At 33.9% G+C, this 18,910-nt stretch overlaps 2 protein-coding genes across 4 annotated transcripts; both read left to right on the top strand.

Moving 5' to 3' along the window:
- Nucleotides 1-320: 320 nt before the first annotated feature.
- LOC103429810 (beta-glucosidase 24-like) lies at nt 321-4,870 on the top strand. The gene is made up of 13 exons (XM_070808236.1): nt 321-525; nt 700-769; nt 1,005-1,063; nt 1,237-1,312; nt 1,443-1,520; nt 1,653-1,740; nt 1,832-2,087; nt 2,260-2,375; nt 3,193-3,410; nt 3,637-3,668; nt 3,775-3,877; nt 4,033-4,141; nt 4,269-4,870. Exons 1-13 carry the CDS (start codon nt 346-348, stop codon nt 4,510-4,512), a joined length of 1,629 nt encoding a protein of 542 aa, XP_070664337.1. The 5' UTR covers nt 321-345; the 3' UTR covers nt 4,513-4,870.
- Nucleotides 4,871-7,139: 2,269 nt separating this feature from the next.
- On the top strand, nt 7,140-17,865 carry LOC103429821 (beta-glucosidase 12-like). Of its 3 annotated transcripts, XM_070807491.1 has the most exons (13): nt 7,140-7,445; nt 13,531-13,590; nt 13,705-13,783; nt 13,912-13,989; nt 14,111-14,198; nt 14,301-14,556; nt 14,732-14,847; nt 14,963-15,180; nt 15,277-15,308; nt 15,793-15,895; nt 16,567-16,675; nt 16,762-17,066; nt 17,697-17,865. In XM_070807491.1, the coding sequence occupies exons 1-12, from the start codon at nt 7,209-7,211 to the stop codon at nt 17,024-17,026; spliced, it is 1,641 nt and encodes a 546-aa protein (XP_070663592.1). In that variant the 5' UTR covers nt 7,140-7,208; the 3' UTR covers nt 17,027-17,066; nt 17,697-17,865. The 3 variants fall into 3 exon arrangements, with proteins under 3 accessions (XP_070663592.1, XP_070663591.1, XP_070663593.1); XM_070807490.1 differs by lacking the exon at nt 17,697-17,865 and having other exon boundaries at nt 7,141-7,445; nt 16,762-17,147; XM_070807492.1 differs by lacking the exons at nt 15,277-15,308; nt 15,793-15,895; nt 17,697-17,865 and having other exon boundaries at nt 7,142-7,445; nt 16,762-17,147.
- Nucleotides 17,866-18,910: the final 1,045 nt, after the last annotated feature.

Raw genomic sequence — 18,910 nt, 5'->3', positions numbered from 1 at the left:
GAGCTAGGATGTGAGGATCCCTAAGATCCCCACAATTTGAATCCTAATGGGATCCAAATCTGTATATTTAAAGCCCGTTTGCATTTTTTTTTGGGATGTGATATTCACACACCCCTTTTTACTTATCCTACACCTTTTTAGTTTTTAGTCGTCGGATCAGATGAATTAAAGAAAATTAACAGACATAAACTAACAAGGAATGTGTGAGAAGTAAAAAATGGCACCCTTTTTTTTTAATAAAAAATTGTTGTTTATTATTCTCACTTGTATTACGTACGTACTCCCTCTATATAAACGCCATGCAACATGGCAGCAAGAGTACGCAAAAACACTCACAGTTAACATATGGCAATGAAATATCGTTCTTTGCTTTTGTGTGTGGTGCTACTCATTGGTTTTGCATTGACAAAAAGCAAAGCTGCAGAGACTGATCATCGACCAGTTAAATGTGGTTTGCTCCACAGGGGAAGCTTTGATTCTCTTGAACCAGGGTTCTTATTTGGCGCAGCTTCTGCATCTTACCAGGCCAGTCTCCTTCTAGGGCTTAACTACTAAATACACTTTAAGTTGTTTTAATCTGTGTTTCATATAATTTAGGTTTAGTTTAATTTCAACGTCAAATCTATTAGCATTCCTGCATGGATATTTACATATCTTCATTCTGAATGCGTACTCTTAAATATGTTGTGTACATTACAGGTAGAAGGTGCTTGGAATCAACATGGCAGAGGACCAAGCATATGGGATAACTACACCCACCAATATCCACGTCTGTCTAATCATATCACGTAGCTAAAATGTGTTATTGATGCTTGGCTAAACCATTCCTTTGTTTTTCAATGGAAGCTTTTAACTTTCTTTTAATACAATGATGATGTTTAATGGAATCACCGAATATAAAGCCACTCACTCAAAAGTAAAGCGAAAAACCATTACATGCACACATATGTCTCAAGGATTTTGACTTATGTTGTAGATAATAAAATTAATATGGTTAATTGCAGAAAGAATCGTTAATCGAAGCAATGGAGACATCGCTATTGATCAGTATCACCGTTACAAGGTTCCAAAATCACATAATCTTATTACATACATCCTTTGTTTTTGAAGTTGATGGCCACAAGTATATACTAAATTCTGGATCCTTGAGAAAAAGTTGAGAGATATATTGAAGAGAAGACCTTTTCTTTCAGCTTCTTTCTTATAATAATGTATGCCTTTTGTATCGTTATATAGGAAGATGTGGATATCATGAAGAATATGGGGATGGATTCTTATAGGTTCTCTATCTCATGGTCGAGATTGTTACCAAGTAATGTTGATGATTCACCTCCATATATTTGATTGGGACCAATCACCTTATAGTTTAACATGTTCTACTTAATTAATTTCTACTTGTAGATAGGTATTCACTTGTTTAATAGTTTTGCTCTAATTATTAGATGGAAAGCTATGCGGCGGAGTTAACATGGAAGGAATCGAATACTACAACAATCTAATCGATGAACTCCTATTCAATGGTGATGTTTTTATCTTATCACATATTTAACATCATTACATCAATGTATCATAAGATCTACATACACACTCATAAAATATCATTTAATCAGTAAACATATACAAATTTAATTTACTGATCCTGCTATATATAGGTCTAACACCATTTGTGACACTTTTTCACTGGGATGTTCCCCAAGCTTTAGTGGACGAGTATGGTGGTTTCTTAAGTCCTCGTATTGTGTAAGTGAACAAATTTTATCCTCTCAATAATATTGATTATTCACTTAAGTAAATACTACTAACAAATGCATTTTGAAATGTGTAAACACAGGGATCACTTTAAAGACTATGCAGAGATTTGTTTTATGCATTTTGGTGATCGAGTAAAGCATTGGCTCACTTTGAATGAGCCATTTACCGTAAGTAATCATGGTTATGCAATCGGGACACATGCACCAGGACGATGCTCTGCTTGGCAAAAATTAAACTGCACTGGTGGAAATTCCGCTGTTGAACCATATTTGGTGACACATCACCAACTCCTTGCTCATGCATCCACTGTAAAGTTGTACAAGACTAAATATCAGGTCTAATTAATTATTGTCTTTGAGACTGAATAATTGGTTCTTAATTAAAAACTATATTGGGTCACTAGTATCAAGTTACAACGAAGTAGGAATACTTCGTATATCGAGATAAACAAAGGTGATATTTTTGTCTACTTCTTAATAAAAAAAAATCTTGAATTTTCTTATGTAGGCATGTCAAAATGGTGCAATAGGATTAGCAGTGGTGACACACTGGTTTGAGCCAGCTTCGAAGGCAAAGCATGATATAGATGCCGCAAATCGAGCTTTGGATTTTATGTTTGGATGGTAAGTGTATTATTGATCTATATATATATAACAAATACAATATATAGTTAGCAATACATTATGGGCTCGTTTACTTATCATTACTGGGAAAGTAAGGAATCAGATAAATTAAGAATGAGAATATGTAATTTGTATGGGAAGAACTTATTCCCATTAAATTGTTTACTAACCAAGGAATCAGATCCAAAATGAAATAGTTCCACTAATGAATCGGAATGAAAACATCATCATTACTAATTCCTTGCATAAATAAAGCATTAACATTGTGACCCACCACATCAGTTTGCAAATTTCTACAGAAGTTATGATAAAACCAATTTTGCAAATTATATGAGTTTTGAAAATGGAATAAAGAGCTCTTTCGTACGCAACAAGAGTATCAAATATAAAGATCAAAATATTCATGTCCAATTATAAAGATAAAATATATATTGAAATTGACAATATATAAAGTTGAAAGCCACCGATATATAAGAAAAGTTCCATATAATCTGATGGTGAGGATCATAAGATGTTGCTCTTCTTTAAATTTTATATTTTCTTTTCCTATTTTCTTAAAGAATAAAAAGTGAAGGTATTTTTGAATTAGTATAAAATAGTGAGGGTATTTTTTGGAAGACAACATAAGAGAAAAGGAAAGAGAATTGAATTAACTACCCCTAGTTAATCAAATTCTTGAAATTGAGTTATTTTATTAATTTTAATTTCATACATGCAAGTAATCGCAGAGTAATCCCTTTCTTTTTATTTCCATTACGGATAAGTAGATGAGCCATATATCATGAGTTCATTCTTGGAATATTTGCATATTTTGCAGGTTTATGGACCCGATCACAACTGGTGACTATCCAAAGAGCATGCGAACATATGTTGGTGCACGATTACCTAATTTCACGAAAGAGCAATCCGATTCTCTAAACGGGTCATATGATTTTATAGGAATCAATTACTACTCTGCTAGATATGCAAGCAATCCACAAAAGAATTCATCTGACCCTGAAAGCTACTTAAATGATCCTCATGTTAATGAGACAAGTGAGTACAAATTAAAAACTTATTTCAAGCAATTATTTTTTTTGTCAAACAATAGATTTATTAGATTAGATGTTAAATTAGGGAGTCGACATGGTTTGAACCCACGTCGTAGTGCAAAGGTAACACTTCTCTCCACCACTGTGGTAGAGGGTCACTTGCTTCAAGCAATTATTTAAGTTGTTAAAATAATGAGATTCTAATATATATTTATATGTTCTTATGACAGCTGCGCTTAATGGAAAACCCATTGGTCCACGGGTACACATTTAATTTGAACTTAAAATTTTTAGTATTTGGACGATTAATATCTTTTTTTTTTTTTATAACTCATATGAATTTCAATTATCTTCAAATGGTGTTGTAGGCCGCTTCAGATTGGTTATACATTTATCCAAAAGGAATTCACGATCTTATGCTTTATACCAAGAGAAAGTATAATGACCCAGCCATTTATATTACTGAAAATGGTAAGCGCGATGCTTTCAAGCCTTAATTGCATTATCAACGTTTCACATATGTATCTATGTATAATTAGGTGCTTTAAAGTCTAAACTCAAAACTAAATGCAAATTTCTATTTAGTAAAAAACACTCAATGCATATGATAATTCATTATGTTGCAGGCGTCGATGAGTTTACTAATAGCAGCTTATCACTTGAGCAAGCACTTAATGATACCATAAGAGTCAACTACTATCGTGACCACCTTTGTCATCTTCAAGCAGCAATTCAGTTAGTACTTGTTAAGGAATTAAATAAGGCTATATATATAATATACATATATGCCTTCTTACATTCTTTTAAATTTAATTATCCATATCAATGCATTGGTTTCTTCGTTTTCTATGTGTGTGCGCAGATCGGGTGCTAAAGTAAAGGGATACTTTGCATGGTCAATTCTGGATAATTTTGAATGGGCAGAGGGATATCGCAGTCGGTTTGGTCTCAACTATGTGGACTATGAAGGTGGACTGACAAGGTACCCAAAACGCTCGGCGAACTGGTTCAAAACTTTCTTGAAGAAGAGCCAAAGAAATACGAAAAAGATAAAAATTTCTGTGGATGATAAAGCTGAGGACATCATGCTTGTCTATCAAGTTTGAATCCCAAATGATGAATAAAGTACAACGAATCCACCAGAGTTGTTGTTGTGCAAGTTGTTTTTCAAGTGTTAGTTTTCTGTTTGACTCGTTATGAGAATAAGAATAAGTTGCAGCAACAACTTACTATGAGTTTGTTGTCTCTTCATGTGGCTTTTTATTTTAGTTTTGCTTTATGTTGTTGGTGTATCCGAGCCTGTTGAATTTATGACAAAGGTATCTTCGTCCTTTGTGAATTTGGTTGGAAACTACCTTATAATTTAGATGTTGTTTATGTACTCCCTCCTGTATTTGTATTGCCTTTGTGGCTTTTGGCTGGCCAGTTGTTTACGAATGCAATTTCTTATCAGTTAAAACAAAACTAATAGCAACTTTGAGTTATTCCCTTGAAGCTATTTTTTTCTAGGAAATATTATTTCTCACCACAACATTGATTATTGCCACATTTCGAATCCCAATAGCCCACACTTCTTTTAATTACTGTTAGATAAGGTTAAGTTTTAAGACTCATGTAGTAGATAGATTAAATCAAAAAATTACTAATAGATAAAGTTAATTTTCGAGACTCATGTAATAGATAGACTAAATTAAAGGGTAATGCTAGATAGGGAGACTTATCTAACTGTAATCAATGTGGTGGTGACATACAACTAAGCAAATTTCTTTTTACTACTTTATGACTCATATTATATACTTTGCTTTATCCTAAAATGCCCCTCATTATGTTTGAACATATCTGGTGGGAGTTATTGCAAATTTGGCTACTATCTCATTTATTTTTTAAATTTACAAATTGATTGGCATGTACAATATGATGGAGAGATTTTTCAATGTATGTGTCATAATAACATAAGTAGATGGTGTAAGTTGTGAGTGTCAAAGAACATGTGCTCATTGGTTCTTGACATACAAGTAACTTGGTCAATCCGAGTTAATAGTTGAGAAAATTATGGAGCCTTATTTGGTTAGGTTTAGGAGGTACGATTAATCATTAAAACCTTAATTAGTTGACAAAGCGAACTCAACGCGAGCTCCAATTCAAAATTTAACTTTGTAGTTGTGTAAATTTCACGTCAAGGAATTAAGGGATCTTCCATGTGGTTATAAAGAGTTTAATTACTCCCTCTATTGTTTTATAGTTTTGGTGGAACCTCAAAAAATACTGAAGAAGACGGATTATAGTTATCGTACGTTTTACTTGTACTGGCCTGAAAACGTTGATTAATTAGAATCTCACGTTGGCTTGTATGGCTACTAGACAATTGAACAAGTTTTTCACCCAAGGCCACAAGTTCCCGCCAGGAAGGAGCAATGGACAAGTGCTTGCCATCAATGAAATTTTTCAAAAGCCGTAAGCAGGATCAGTATATATCACGTCGTGTAAAACGTGTATCAAAGCATCCGGTCCGTCCAGTATAAATAAAGTAACTAATTTTCTCCGGGTCCAGCGTAAAAAACCTCATGAAAAGGAGGAAAATGCATAAGGAATCAGAACCAGCTCTCCTTTTCCTTTTTTCTGTTTCATCTTCTTTTTCTCCTTTATTGGTAAAGAAATTCCTCACCAAAGAAGTCATGGAGGTGGAATTATATTCTCTATTTTTATTTAGGGCGTATGTGGCTTAGGGTAATGATGGAGGGGTGGGAATGGGATGCGAGTGTAGCTGTCGCTATTGGGGTTTGGATGCTTTCTCATGGAAGGGGATCCTCTCCGGATCCCTTTCTCGTAATCCACAAAATCAAGGAATCCGTACCATTGAAAATTGATCAAACGGCTACAAACAGAGGCCAACTTTAACAGTTATAATAACTTCAACTGTTGGATCAAATTTTAACGGTACAGATTCTCTAATTAGGTGGATTAGGAGGAAAGAATTCGGAGAGGATCCCTTTCCCTTTCTTATTTAATAGAAGAGAAATAAAATGTAAAGCAAGCAACGTTTGGCCGATTGAAGCATTAAATATAAATACATATATATATAATTCTATTTGAATTTTGCACAGCTTTTTGGTACTAAATTTTTTTATGGTAATGTTGGAATCAAATTAAATTTATTAGCTGTGTAGTTATTGTGTTTTTACTTAACTTATTTCACTTAATTATTCTTAATGAAAATCTATCGATCAAACTCCTGCATTAATACTGGATTGTGTCAAAGATGTAGATATTAAGAAATATAAAAAATTTCATGCCAAGAAACTGTAAACATGATCGAGAAGTTAGAAACATTTTGACTTTATAAACATAGTGTTCATTTTAATGAGTTATTAAGTACTGGCAAGCTTAAAGACATGACAACTATTCTAAAGAAGAAATTATTATCTCAGACAATTTTAGAAAAATATTTTATTTTATATTTGAATTTTATTGTGACATTGCATATATTTGTCTTATTGGCATTTATTGTTATGTATAGACAAATTTCTTGAGTCCTGACCTTGCGATAAATAAAAAGTCTTTTATGGTGATTTAGTCTGACATAGGCTGAAATTACCTTTTTTTATGCTCATCCTTTATTCCAATCCTTTTTTCAATACACTTTTTTTTCTTCATATTTTATAGGTTTATTTATAAACCCATAAACCCGATTTAAAGGATTTTGTTGTGATTTGACTATGTTTTTTTTCTTCATATTTTATAGGTTTATTTATAAATCCAGTTTTTCAAGTGTAGCACGTACGTCCCCCTCTATATAAACCCCATGCAATATGCAGGGAAGAGGCAAACCTACTTTAGATCACCAAATACCTTCCAGTTACTTATGGCTATGAAATTGGGCTCTTTGTTCTTATTTGTTGTGCTACTCACTGACTTTGCACTGACAAATAGCAAAGCTGCTAACACAGATCCACCCATTGTCTGTGACTCTCTTAACAGAAGCAGCTTTGATTCTCTTGTACCAGGGTTCATATTTGGCACATCTTCAGCAGCTTACCAGGTTATTAGCTCGTTCTACGGCTTAACCACTTACCCTCTAATTTGTTTTAAGTTCTGTCTCATGTAATTATACTTAGGTTTACTTTAGTTTTAACTAGAAAAATTGCCCATGCTTCGCTACGGTTTTTGAAACCTTTGTCCACAACAAGCATGAATAATTTGCACACAAATATGCACTACAAAGATGGCCCGAACGCAGTCACAATCCAGATAACACACATTTCACCAGAATAAATCCAACAAAATCACAAATCAATACAGGCATCTAAAGAATTTAAACCAACCTTCTCAAGTTTAGTGAGAAGGTATCAGTTATAGGTTCAATAAAGATACGCTTCAGTTTAGTGAGAATTAGGATAAACCTGCAGCTATCAATTAAAGGTTCCACTGGATGAGGGTGAGCGAGCATATAGTTCACCTGCAAGGATACATCAGACCATCCTTCAATCTCACTGACAACAAACCTACCTTCTCCCTTCTCTCTCTGTCTGAATGTCTTTCAAATGACAGACAAATACAACCATCATACATGAAATCACATTTTCGCTTCTTCCAAGCACTAAAGCTGAAAAACAAAGTAGACTTCCAAAATCAAAATAATTGATTTTACCATCCTCAACGTGCTCAAAACCCAAAAGAACAAAAACAGAAATGAAAGCAAAGGGAATAACTTCAATCATAAATGGACTTAAAGCACTCAATTCAGTGAATTCATTAATCTTCTATCCTTTTTTCCCTCGATTTTCTTGGAAACCAAACAGAAAATGAGAAATGAGTTAAACGTTATTCAAAAGGGAAAAAAGTGCGAATTCCCTATCACTCAATTTCTAATATCAAACAAACAAAATTAATCCAAACCCAAAACAACATTAAACGTAAATATTCAAACTTTACTGCCTTTTAGCTCTCTGAATTTACTCTTAAACCAAACACAGAAACTAAACCCAGTAAAAAAACTTTAACGAAAAGCTCCTGGTATTGTTTATTTTAACGAAAAACCACATTTTTACACTAAAAAGTCAATCCTGATACTATTCACTTTACTCTTTATTTTGTCCTTATCGTTAAAACTCAAAATTTTCAAGCATTTTTCATTAATTTTTCATTTTTTAAAACCACTTGTCAATTCAACATAAATAAAATTAAAAAAAAAAAGGAACAGAAACAGTCCTAATTACTCCACGACAGTGCGCTTTTCTTGGTCTAGTAATGCTGCATACATGAAAACTTAAAGCTCAAAAGTAGACATCCAAGAAAATTAAATCCTTGTGCAAGGGATACAACTATTAACAAAGATTTGGGAAATTTCAATTTTCTGAATGAAGCATCTCTTCTGAATGACAAACTCAGGACCTTGGAAATAAACAATAATATTACTATAGGCAAAGAAAAAAGAAGAAAAATGTAAGCCAGTATTATAGGTGGTCCGTGGAAATGACAAATTGCACTGCGATAAATCTCCGAATTGCTCATTGTCCACCATTGCCAACTCAAGCTCAAATAGAGAGAGGCACCTCAGGGGTTAGAAATTTAATATTAGCGTTCAACTAAACTTTTAGAATCCTAAAAAAAAGATCCTATTTTGCTAAAGATACCCGAATTAGTGTACAATGCAATCCAAAATCCAATCAAATTAAAATCCCTAATATCAAATTTAGAATCCCAATTAAACAAAAACTGACCTAATTAATTGGATATCCCAGCGAGTACTATTCAAATGTTTCATTACAGAAAAGAGGTAGCTGAGAAACCTCATATTTGAGAACCGAACCGAGAAGTTGGTTTACGCTGTGGAAGTGAACCGAGAAATAACTTCTCCATTTCGAAGCCAGTAAATCAGAGTCCGCAGCTGTCAGATTCTTTATGTCCCTCCCAATCAACCAAGTCCTCCATTTCAAACTTCCCATCAAATATTTGACAGCAATACAACCAATAACAAAAAACAAAAAAAAAATTAAACCAATCCAAAAACTAAAACCCTTTTAATTTTCCATGTGTATTCAATGATTTGGTTCCTATAAAAATAGGAAATATGGAATAATTATTTAGAGATAGAATCACATACAGAGCTAGCAGAGGAAGCAAAGAAGATATGGAAAAGCAAATTAAGAGATCATCATATTACAAAAGCTACATAAGCAAATTAAGAGATCCTTATATTTGGAGACAGAAACACATATAAAGCTGCAAAAACAAATTATTATTGCCAACAAAATACTTGAAAATCTAAAGGTTGTTGAGAGTTGTCTCACATCGGTGAGGGACAAGGTTTGCTATGTGCTTCTATGGTCTTGGGCTACTCCCCATATTACTAATTGGTTTTATGGTGGAACCTCAATTTCATCATGGTATCAGAGCAGGTTGTCCTCGTGTGAAACTAAACGGCCACACGCGCTCCACGTCATCCAGTTGTTGTCCACGTGTAGGCTTGAAAATATGCCACACGTGCGAGGGCGTGTTGAGAGTTGTCCCACATCGGTGAGGGACAATGTTTGTTGTGTGCTTATATGGTCTTGGGCTACTCCCCATATTACCAATTGGTTTTACGGTGAAACCTCAATTTCATCATGGTATCAGAGTGGGTTGTCCTCGTGTGAAGCCAAACGGCCACACACGCTCCACGTCATCCAGTTGTTGTCCACGTGTAGGCTTGAAAATATGTCACACGTGCAGTGGCGTGTTGAGAGTTGTCCCACATCGGTGAGGGACAAGGTTTGCTATGTGCTTATATGGTATTGGGCTGCTCCCCATATTACCAATTGGTTTTATGGTGGAACCTCAATTTCATCAAAGGCTAGGGATTTTCACTCTCTTACTGAAAAAAAAAATCCCATTTCTGAGTAATATAATCCAAACTCATCTTATACAGTAAAGAAGCATAAGACTGAGAAATCAGAGCCTAATTTCCAATATCAAAAGAGTATGAATTATTCAACTTAAACGCTAATTTCATTAACAAAGATTAAAATGGGTGCAAAATCCATACAATTTATACGTTACCATTGATTCACGTTCTGGTGAGGTGTGCGACCACGATGAGAAGTAATTATGTCAAACCCACATTGACATTTCACTGTGTCCACCTGGAACCCCTCCCGTCAACCCTCTATCTACCTGCAACCCATCAACCCCTCTGTGAACCATGCCTCTGATGACATCGACAACAATCGCCCCTAAACGTAGAATGACAAAAGTGCCTCCAGATCATGCTCGTTGGATCTGGATTGAAGTGGGCAAAAGAGTCGTTTCGACTCTTTCTGTGTAACCCAGCCCAACACATTGGACAACCCACTTCCGAAGCCTAAACCTGGCCCAAAACCAGCAACCCAAAATATGCCCAAATCAGGCATAGGGCACCTAAACCTACAAACAATATTACCCTCCTAACTTTTAGTAATTACCCCAGCCCAACACAAATTTGGTGGCAGCCGTGTGTAAATAAAGCAAAATCAAGGGGCAAAAATTTGATCAAATCCATCCTCAACTCTAGGAGGGATTTTTCAGTGTGACCGGTACACGGGATGGTGCATCACATGTCACTATACAAATTGCGGGATATGTGTGCTAAAAAATTAATAACTTAAAATATAAAATTTCCCATCAATCCTATTAAAACACGTAGTGTACCACTTGTATTCTCGTTACAACTAAAAATTTCTCCAAATTTAGAATAGATAATGTCAGATCAATTAGCACCCATGCAATAATATTGACATCTTACCTATATATGTATGCATATACATTTCAGGTAGAAGGTGCTTGGAATGAAAGTGGTAGAGGACCAAGCGTGTGGGATAACTTCACCCAACAATATCCAGGTTGTCTAATCGAATAAACAGTTAGTTAAATTATTGAAATTAAGCTAATTCATTCAATTAGTTTTTTTTTAATTAAAATTTTCTGTCTCCGTATCTATCTCTGCAGGTGTCATTCTTTCCCCTGATATTTGTTTATTTCCAAATCCATTCATGGCCTTTTCTTATGGGAGCACGGTTATTAGATTCACGTCTTTTAATTCTAAACAAGCCAATAACTCATGAAGTTAGCCTTTCCTTATATAGTAGATTTTTTTCTTTTCTTCCAAATGTGGAAGATATACAAATTTGAATCCCTCTCCATCCCAGTTCACAGAGAAAATGTTTGCTATTCATGCCAACGGAATCCTCCATTCTATAATACGACCTTTTGGTATACATTAATTGCACCGGTATTCCACTTGGATAATATTACAGACGAGGCATATTAGGAAATAAATAATGCTATACTTACCATATTTTTTCATATCACATATGTACTATCTCCAGGGCCGGTCCTGAGTTTTTGGGTGCCCAGTGCGAAAGCTCAAAATGTGCCATTTTTTAATACGAAAATATATGTTTAAAAAAAAAAATTTAACGAGGGCTGGAACCCAGGCGAAGTTGGGGGGTTAGGCCCTCATGCCCAAATTATATTACTTGAGAAAATATACAATGGGGAGGGACATAGTACCTAAACCTGACAATAAAAAATACAATCATATACAATCATTCATAGCGAAACTCCTTGAAATTTCATTATCCTTTGCCTTTTTTTTTCCTTTTCATATTACTAGAGAATTGTTTCCTAAAAGACATGACTTCGATAATTTGTTTGCAAAAGTTACCGACACATGATATAACAAAAATTTCCTATCAAAATTATCATTCCAACACATATTATATATTATAAAAACACTAACACATAGTTTAACATATTATAAAAATTGAACCTAAAAATTGGGTTTGAAATGAAATCAAATAATTCAATTAGTCAAGAATTTAATTCATCAACAACAACAATTCTATACATCAATTATCATATAATTATATGTCACTTGCAAAATTTTATATGAAATTATGAATTAATAATTCAAATTTTAAAAATTAGTTTACCTCAAAACACAAAAGGAAGGGTTGGTGGTGAGTGAGTGCTCTTGCACTTGCAGTAGCCTATGGGCTTGGCGTTGAGCTGAGGACAGCGGGACAGGGACCTCTTGTGCTGCAACAACTTGCTGGTGAAAGGGAGTTAGGGGGTCAGGATGGCAGGGAGAAGTTGGGGAAATGGGGATTTATGGGAGTTAGGGTTAGTGGGGACCGAGTGGTCCCTTTAATGTCGTTTTGTTCTTTTTTTTTTTTGGGTTGATTATAATGCCCAAAACCTGGACCACCGAGTGGTCCCTCTAATGTCATTTTTTTTTTTGTAACGCCCAAAACCTGGATCTTTTTTTTCATCTTTCCTAGGCTCTTGCCCTATTTGGGCTCTGGACTTTTTTTTTATTTTTTTATTTTTTTATACCTAGTTATTTGGGTTATATTTTTTTGGTGCCCCCTTTAGTTTAGGGCCCTGGACAGTTGCCCCTGTGGCACTGGGCCTGGGCCTGGGCCGGGCCTGACTATCTTTCTAATATAGATAGAGTCCATTAACACATGTGTATCTCATCTCTATTAGATAAAACCTATATAAGTAATACTCTACAAAGGAATAACCTTCGTAAAGTCATTATAATTTTGGTCCCAACTTGGGACTAGTTATGTATAGGAATCAACTCTACATTGTAATTATATGTTTAATTTTTCTTGTTTCCATCTTAAGGAAAAATGCCTCCATGTAGTAGTAATTGTCAATAAGTACGTCATGTCACAAATAAAAGTTTAAGATGAACTAAAATATTTCTCTATAGTTGCTTGGGACAATGCTCTAGCTTTTAGGGTTGGTGTCACGTTTTTTAGCTTGTGGGTACGTAATACTTCGCAAACATTGACAACTTCTTGGTTGAGGGCAAAATGCTTCTAACTTCCCAAACATGTTTACGGTTTCTTGAGAAGTTAGAAACATTTTGGATTGTAACATTCATTAAGTACTTTTTAATATTCATTAAGGATAAATAAGTTAATATAATAATATTTTAACTACACCTCTATTAAGTAATAACCTCCCTAAAGTTATAAAATTGGTTTGGTCTCAACTTTATAACTTTATAAAGGTTTTACTGTATATAATAATTTGCTTGATATGGTTTTTGCGATATGTATTCTCTAAATTTCAAAATATTATATGGACAATTGCAGAAAAAAATCAGTGATCACAACAATGGAGATATCGCTATTGATCAGTATCACCTTTATCAGGTTACAAAATCACATACTGACTAATTTTTTTAACCTTACAACAACAGAAGACATTGAAGGGGATAGCTTTTCGGTTCTTTCTTATAATTATTTATATCTTTTGTGTCATTATAGGACCGCGATGTGCAAATTATGAAGAATATGTCAATGGATGCTTATAGGTTCTCAATCTCATGGTCAAGATTGTTACCAAGTAACGTTGATGATCCGGATACATATATTGGATTGGGACAAATCATCACTTTATTGTTTAACATATTTTTCTCGGTTTAATTTCTCTTTATAGATAAGTATTCACTTTAAATTGTTTCCAATTACTAGATGGAACGCTAAGTGGGGGCATTAACAAGGAGGGCATCGAGTACTACAACAACCTCACTAATGAACTCCTAAGCAATGGTTGATACAGCTACTTATTTTATCTCATATATCGTCCCATTACTGTAATGTACGATAAGATCTACATGCATGCACTTATATCAAACTTTTAAGTTGCTTCTACTGATTATACTACATATAGGTATAAAGCCATTTGTGACGCTCTTTCATTGGGACGTTCCCCAAGCTTTGGTAGACGAATATGGTGGTTTTTTAAGTGCTCGAATTGTGTAAGTGAATAAATTTACCTTTGCACATTGTTGATCCTGCAAGTAAAGAAATACGATTATATATTGATTGATAACATACATGTTTGGAAATGCGTACCACAGCAATGATTTTCAAGACTTTGCAGACCTTTGTTTTGACCAGTTTGGTGATCGAGTAAAACATTGGATCACGTTGAATGAACCATGTACCGTGAGTAATCATGGTTATGCAATCGGAATCCATGCACCGGGACGATGCTCTGCTTGGTATAACCCAAACTGCACCGGTGGAGATTCGAGTACTGAACCATACATTGTGACACATAATCAACTCCTTGCTCATGCGACCGCTGTAAAGTTGTACAAGGATAAATACCAGGTTTAGTTAACTAATTTCTTTTTCTAAATCTTTGGGGTTCTAGTTGAGAATTTTATATTAGTCACTAGTTTTAATTATAATTAACATTGAAGGGAATAGTTTGTCTAATGAGATAAACAAAGATTATTCTTTTGTCTTGCTATAAATAAACGAATTCTTGAGTTTTCTTATGCAGGCATGTCAAAATGGAACAATAGGAATAACAGTGGTGTCATACTGGTTTGAGCCAGCTTCAGAGACACAGTGGGATAGAGATGCTGCACTTCGAGCTTTAGACTTTATGTTTGGATGGCAAGTATATCTGTAATTAATTGATCAACAAAATTTAATGCTTTTAGCTTATAAATTGTAATATTGACTAGCTAGCTAGTATTATCTTGAGCTTGGAATTTTCATATTTCTTCAGGTTTATGGACCCACTAACACATGGTGACTATCCTCAAACCATGCGAGCTATTGTTGGAGAGCGATTACCAAGTTTTACGGAAGAACAATCCGAGTTGCTAAGTGGCTCATATGATTTTATTGGACTAAATTACTATTCTGCTAGATATGCAAGCGATGCATCTTACAATTGTTCTGATAATCCAAGCTATGTAACAGATCCTCGCGTTAATGTTGCAAGTAAGTACGAATTACAAACTTATTTGGAGCCATCAATGATGTATGTAGAATAATTAGGTTATAAAATATTGATTATATTCATACATATTGTGGGAGCTGAGCTTGATGGAGTCCCCATCGGTCCACAGGTACATATCAAGTTATTAGTCGGAGCTATTAATATATGGATATGTAATATAATGTGATCCAAGACCTTATTGGGTGTTACTATTTAGTACTATGATCTAGTGGTATTCTTCTTCACTTGTAAGTGAGAGGTTTTCTGTTAGATTCTCGCCAAAGGTGAATTAGAGTCACATTATTGCTAACTCATTATGAGGCTAAGCCCATCTCATCCCTTTAGTGTAGATAATACCGTTTGTTTAAAATAAAATAAAATAAAAGAAGAAGACTTTTTTGGGTGTTCCAGAGTATTTGATATTTCAGTTGTTTTAACCGTTAATCTTGATATAAAAATATAAAAATTAAGATCTAAGGATCAAAACACACAGATTACAAAGTACTCCAGAGCACTCCAGAGCACTCCAGAGCACCAAAGATTTTTTTTATTGTTATCCACATATAAACCTAGCTCCTCAATTAACATTTCAATCATCTTTTAATGAGATGCAGGCTGCTTCTAACTGGTTATATGTTTATCCAAAAGGAATTCAAGATTTTTTACTGTACACAAAAGAAAAGTATAATGACCCATTGATTTACATTACAGAGAATGGTAATTAATACTTTGAAGCCTAACTTATTTGCATCATTAATATTTCATATTTTTTAGGGTGAATTGTCAATTTAGTCCTTGAATTATCTCCTGAATGAAAATTAGGTCTCTCAACTATTTTTTTCCAAAAAAATCAGTCCTTAAATTATAGAAATATGTCAATTACATACCTAATATTAGATTAAAGCTCCTATATTCAATTTTCCATCAATTTAAGTCATGTTACTTGCATGTGATACACATTGGAGGGCAGATTAGTAATTTTTTTAAAGAAATAGTGTAAGAAGTTAACTTTGGAGAGTAAATTAGGCGTTAGATTCACAACCTATATGAATATTAAGGGCTTATAGGCGAGAAAATGACGGTATTACACTCTAAAGTGTATCAAGTGATTTAAGTTAATGAAAGATTGGATAAAATAGCTTTGAATATAATATTAGGGATGAAATTAGCAATTTTTGATGAATTTGGGGACTTATTTTACCAAAAAAAATAATTCAATGACCTAATTTCATTGAGGTGATAATTAAATACTAAATCAGCACTTTACCCTTTTTATATATAATGTAATGGTTTAAAATACAATTAAGTGTTGTAAAGTCTAAATTTAAAAATAATTTTATATCGCTTAATAAAAAACTAAATACATATGATAATGCCTTGCATTGTAGGGGTTGATGAGTTCAATGATCCTACGTTACCACTACCCGAAGCCCTTAATGATACCAATAGAATTGACTACTACAATCGTCACCTATGTTACGTTCAAGCAGCAATCAAGTAAGTTTTTGTTAAAAAAACTGAGTATGGTTATTTAAACTTGATGTTTGCATCAATGCATTTTATGTGTTTCTATGTGTGTGCAGAAATGGTACTAATGTGAAGGGATACTTTGCATGGTCAGTGCTAGATAATTTTGAATGGGATGATGGATACACTGTTCGATTTGGTATCAATTATGTAGATTACGAAAGTCTACAAAGATCCTCAAAATCCTCAACGTACTGGTTCCAAAGTTTCCTCAATAAGTCCTCAAACAATACGAAAGAAATCAAATCATTTGTGGATGGAAGTGTTGGGAACACCGAATTTGATCTCATGATGGCGCAGGACATAAGGCAACTAGAATAATTAGTACGTATTCAAGTATAAATACTTGAAGAATAACTCTGTATTCATCTAAGAATGCCTTGAATTTGTGTGGAAAAGAGCACTCTTAATGAGAGAGCCTTACATATATTTCTAAATAAAATTTGAGAATTGATCGAGAAACCAAAAGTTCTGCCGTGCATGAATGCTAGATAATGTGACAGATGAATCCTAGATAAATGTATACATGAAGTAGAAGATACAACAATGCATGTACCATGCCAGTATTATATAATGATATTCTTCTTTTACTTATACATCATAAATCTTAAGTTTGAATCTTGTGAATGACGAATATGAAACCAATTTATTTTTCTCACCTCTTAGTATAAATATATCATGCGATAATTTCTCTCTTTATGGACTGGATATGTGAGCACAATTTTCCATCTTTAAGCGTTGTCTCCTCAATCTTGAGAGTAATTACGTTTATTTGTTAACTTTGAATCTCGTTCTGTTTAACAAAATGCATTTTGTATATGATATGGCTCAGAGCTTCAACCATTAGAGGAAAATAGTGAAGTTATTAGCTGAGTTGTTTTTCATGAGTAATCAGGGATCGAATTCCGAACAAATAATTGGTTAGTAAAAGAATTTTCCTTTCTCTCAGTTGTGTATCACTGATTTATTGCAACCACATGGGATCGGTAAGTGGTCCTGGGTTTAATCAGCTTAGCAAAAAAGGAAATGTATCAGATTTCCTCCTTGCATCAGGTGGTGCTTCCATGGAGGACCGCTGTTAGAAATATAGGAACATAAATAACTAGCATTCAGTTTGCATAAGCACAATTCATCTATTTAAAAAGGTAATTTTGCTTTGAATTTTGAAGAGCACTTTTATTTTTATTTTGACTAAGTACCTAAAGTTTCCTAACCTTTCAGTGTCATTTTAAATTGGTCTCAACATTTTTAAACATTCTAAATAAGTATCCAATCTGTTGAAAATGTTACATCCATTAAGGCTTAGTTTATTTTGCTGTTAAATGTACATGTGGCAACAATGGGTCTCACTTTTTAGCTTACTTGGACACTAATATAATAATTAAATAACTTCATAAAAGACATGAAGATGAAAAAAATAAAAATAAATAAACAAATTCATAAATAAAATTAGAAATATCAAAGCCCCCTCCACCTCAAAGCTGAACCTATGGCCATTGAAACCTCATCACAACTTTTATATTCAGAACTCACTAACTAGGTATATCATGATCAACAATAATACTAGCTGCCTCAAAATATAAATTTCCAATTGAGATTATATAATATGACACCAAATGATTAAACGGATATTGAATTGAATCGAAAATGAACCCAAATTGAAATTATATCAGGAGGTAGATCTCCTAACAAAGAAGATGGTTAATAATTCAGATAGGGTATCAATGAGCTTGTTTCTGCTAAGTTAGTTTCCTCACTTTATGATTCTCGGTTTGTAAAGCTTCCAGTTCTTCTTTGTGGGCGGTGAAGATGATGGTTGTTGCATCATGGTAGTCCATACCATTATAGCAACCTCCATGACCTTTTTCTCGATGTTGGCAGCTTGAGTTATAGTGTGGAGTTGGTGGTTGTGCGTTGGCTTTGGAGGTAATGGCCTGATGGGGGTGGTAGTGACTGTTAGTTGGTGAATGTTATGCTTCAATGACTTTCTATTGATTTTGGAGACAAAGTAACGCCTAGTTAATTTAATAGAAATTTAACTAGGGCTTAACGGATGTGACATTACCAATAGGTTGGGTACTTTTTAAAATGTTTAAAAAGTTAGGAGATTTAAGGTACCTAATCCTTTTTATTTTCCACAACATTTTTTCTATCTTTAATTTCTTTAGGTTGAAGATAAAGGGCCGGATTGATATAAATTGTTGC

This window comes from Malus domestica, chromosome 11, assembly GCF_042453785.1.
Source record: "Malus domestica chromosome 11, GDT2T_hap1".
NCBI classification, from domain to species: domain Eukaryota; kingdom Viridiplantae; phylum Streptophyta; class Magnoliopsida; order Rosales; family Rosaceae; genus Malus; species Malus domestica.
The sequence above is the reverse complement of the archived record's forward strand: the minus strand, read 5'-3'. Positions and strand labels throughout refer to the sequence as shown.